The sequence below is a fragment of the Myotis davidii genome, unplaced genomic scaffold (genome assembly GCF_000327345.1).
Source record: "Myotis davidii unplaced genomic scaffold, ASM32734v1 scaffold438, whole genome shotgun sequence".
NCBI lineage: Eukaryota > Metazoa > Chordata > Mammalia > Chiroptera > Vespertilionidae > Myotis > Myotis davidii.
In genome coordinates this window covers 2,883,596-2,887,500 of record NW_006290031.1, presented here as the reverse complement: position 1 = coordinate 2,887,500, position 3,905 = coordinate 2,883,596, and the positions used below count along the sequence as shown (strand labels likewise).

The 3,905-nt window shown below is 35.6% G+C and overlaps 1 protein-coding gene across 1 annotated transcript in view; it reads left to right on the top strand.

Moving 5' to 3' along the window:
- HSPA4L (heat shock protein family A (Hsp70) member 4 like) overlaps positions 1–3,905 on the top strand; it is a 51,276-nt gene that overhangs the window by 19,752 nt on the left and 27,619 nt on the right. Inside the window, exons 8-11 of the mRNA XM_015563359.1 lie at positions 599–843; positions 969–1,045; positions 2,504–2,655; positions 3,560–3,672. Of these exons, the coding sequence (XP_015418845.1) occupies positions 599–843; positions 969–1,045; positions 2,504–2,655; positions 3,560–3,672 (587 nt within the window). The remainder of the gene's footprint in view (positions 1–598; positions 844–968; positions 1,046–2,503; positions 2,656–3,559; positions 3,673–3,905) is intronic.

Sequence of the window (3,905 nt, the reverse complement as noted above, 5' to 3'; positions counted from 1 at the left end):
CGCCAGCTCCATGGCCTCCATCTTGGTTGGGTTAATTTGCATATAGTTGCTCTGATTGGCTGGTGGGAATGGCTTGGGCATAGCAAAGGTATAGTCAATTAGCATCTTTGTCTTTTATTAGTGTAGATTAGAGTTATTTTCTTTAAATATATTTTTATTGATTTAAGAGAGGAAGGGAGAGGGAGAGGGAGAGAGAGATAGAAACATCAATGATGAGAGAGAATCATTGGTCGGCTGCCTCCTGCACATCCTATACTGGGATTCTAGCCCACAACCCGAGCATGTGCCCTAACCAGGAATTGAACCATGACCTCCTGGTTCATAGGTCGATGCTCATCCACTGGCCAGGCTAGAGTTATTCTTAAATTATGATATGTTGATCTGTAACCTAAAGCAGATAATTCAGAATGGGTAAATATTTTGGCTAAATATAAGTTATAATTGATATAAGTGACTTCAAATTTGGCACCCCAGTGATTTTTGACAAGTTTTTTGGGTTTGATTTTATTTTAATTTTAAAAGGGTATTTTTGTTTATTTGTTTGTTTTAAAACATCTATATTTCTGAAAATTCAGTTCTGGTTTTTTCAATTAAACAGGTCTTGGCTACTACCTTTGATCCATATTTGGGTGGCAGGAACTTTGATGAGGCTTTAGTAGACTACTTCTGTGATGAGTTCAAGACCAAATATAAGATAAATGTGAAAGAAAATGCTCGAGCCTTGTTGCGTTTATATCAGGAATGTGAAAAACTAAAGAAGCTAATGAGTGCAAATGCGTCAGATCTTCCACTGAACATCGAGTGTTTCATGAATGATCTTGATGTTTCTAGTAAAATGAACAGGTACCATGTATGTTTTCAGTTGGGAAAGTGTTTGCTTATTTTATAATGTTTAGATTCTGTTATTTTAGAAGATATGCTTGATATTTAGGTCTCAAAATAGTGAACTTCATTTCATTTTTCCACAGGGCTCAATTTGAACAATTATGTGTTTCCCTCTTTGCCAGAGTTGAACCACCATTAAAAGCAGTACTGGAACAAGCTAGTAAGTGGAGATTTTTAGACTAACCATCGAAACTGTAGCATGGTGTTAGTCATTTGAATGGTACAGGACAGCAATTTTCAACCGGTGTGCTGCAAGAATTTTTAAAACATATATATTCCTGACAATTTAATCAGGGGCAATGACATTTTTCCCCCTTAGATTATCAAATAAAAAAATGACAACAGCCAGCACAATAACCATCCACTGTGAATGAATCAAAATTATACCTACTTTCTTGTGAGATCAGCAAAAAATATAATTTTGGTGTGCCACAGAATTTTAGAAATTAGTTTATATGTGCTATGAGAGGAAAAAGGTTGAAAATCTCTGGTGTAGGAAATGGTAAAACTATAAACTTTCAGCTGTTTTTTGAAGATTTGTATTTCTCATTTTAGAGGAGAAGATTATGACTCACTCTTTATTCGTAAAAATAAGGTAGTAGAAATCTGGATTTTTGAGAACTTATCCTGGTTCGTTTTATTGTTTATATCATAAAACTAATGCTAGTAAAAACTCAGGTGTTTAGAAGATTTCTAAGATGAAAGTAAAGTAGAAATGGGACCCTAGCTGGTTTTCTCAGTCGTTAGATCATTGGCCTGTAGACTGAGCAGTCTGATTCCAGTCAAGGGCACATAACTCAGTTGCAGACTCGATCCCTAGTTCTGGTCTCCCCGGTTCTGGTCGGGGCACGTGCAGGAGGCAAGTAATCTATGTGTCTCTCACATCAATATTTCCCTTTCTCTCTACCTCTCCTCCCTTCCTTCCACTCTCTCTCAACATCAGTAGAAAAATATCCTCAGGTGAGGATGTTTTTTAAAAGTAGAAATGGGGATATGCTTGTTTGTTGTCAAAGTTTTGGGTAATAATTAAAAGTACCTTCTATGGAAAAAAATTATAATTGAAAACTGTTCCCAAGGAAAAAAGTGTATTTGTCCTTTAAAAAAATTTCTTTCTGTGTGGATTTGGGAGGTGAAAGATGAAACATTGAAGGACTATGGAGAGTCCCTTTAAAGCCCATGAGGCCCTAGCTTGTTTGGCTCAGTGGATAGAGCATCAGCCTGCGGACTGAAGGGTCCCAAGTTCGATTCCAGTCAAGGACACATTGTGGGCTCGATCCCCAGTAGGGGGCATGAAGGAGGCAGCCAGTCAATCATTGATGTTTCTATCTCTCTCTCCATTCCTCTCTGAAATCAGTAAAACTATACTAAAAAGAAGTAAATAAATAAATAAATAATAAAGCCCAAAGGTGCTTGTTATTATTGTCACTCCATCATCAAGTGCAGTGCCTGACACATAGTATTTATTAAATTTCACCTTTTATTTGACCATCTTCTTTCCTTTTATTCTTGTTTTAAGCAAATGAAAAAATTCACTTTTTAATAAAGTACTTTCCAAGATCTACTTTTTACATTGTTACAAAGATTACCTTATTTTTCTCAAAAACATTTTGCTTTCCAGACTTACAGCGTGAAGACATAAGTAGTATAGAAATTGTAGGAGGAGCAACTCGAATTCCTGCAGTAAAGGAACAAATCACTAAATTCTTTCTTAAAGACATAAGTACCACATTAAATGCTGATGAAGCTGTTGCAAGAGGATGTGCATTACAGGTATGATTAATATTATTTTTATTTTGGAGTGTATATTTTTCCAGAAATATGGTGACTGACCTAAAAGGAGTTTAAATATTATCTATTCTAACCACTTGTCAATAGGCTAAAAATAAATTGAAAGTATTTCTGAAAAGTAAGTCTTATGCCTTTCCTATTTTTTATTTTTGTTAAGGATAATTTTTATTGATTTCAGAAAAGAAGGGAGATGGAGAGAGAGAGAGAAACATCGATGATGAGAGAGAATCATTGATTGGTTGCCTCTTGCAGGCCCTTTACCAGAAATCAAGCCTGCAACCTAGGTATGTGTCCTGACCGGAATTAAACTGTGACCTCCTGGTTCAGAAGTCGATACTCAACAACTGAGCCACACCAGCCGAGCTATTTATAATTTTACACTAACATAAAACAGTATGTTTATAACTCTACTGAAATAACATTTATTTTATGAATCCATATAATTATTCCGATTAAAAATTCTTTTTTGGGGTTTTAAAATGTTTGTATTAATTTGTATAAGGTCACAGAAAAAGTACTCTGACGCTTTTATTAAAAAATACATTTTTTTATTGATTTCAGATGAAGAGAGAGGGAGAGAGATAGAAAAATCAATCATGAAAGAAAATCATTGAACAGTTGCCTCCTGCACGCCCTACTGGATTGGGCCTGCAGCCCAGGCAAGTGCCATGACCAGAAATCAAACTGTGATCTCCTGACTCATAGGTCGACACTTAGCCACTGAATCACACCAGCTGGGCAACACTTTTAAATTTTAACTAGTTTTACCATTAAACAGTAATTTTTAAAATGTAACAATTTTATTGCAAGGACTTTATTAAGCAGTTTAATCAAGGGTAATCTAGTATGTGTTTTGATTTAAATATAATGTCCATTTTATTGGCAGTGTGCGATTCTCTCACCAGCATTTAAAGTGCGTGAGTTTTCCATAACAGACATTGTTCCCTACTCAATCACATTACGATGGAAGACCTCTTTTGAAGATGGAACTGGGTCTGGGTAAGTTACTTTTTAATATGTTTGTGTTTTTTATTTCAGAGAGAGAGAGAGAAACATTGATGTGAAAGCAAACCATAGATCAGCTGCCTTCTGTACACCCTCTCCTGGGGATTGCGCCTGAAACTCCAGGCATGTGACCAGGAATCAAACCAGCAACCTTTTGGTTGTGAAGCAAAAAACACCCAATCAGAAGAGCAAAAAGAAAAATATAATCTAAAAATATAAAGATAGTA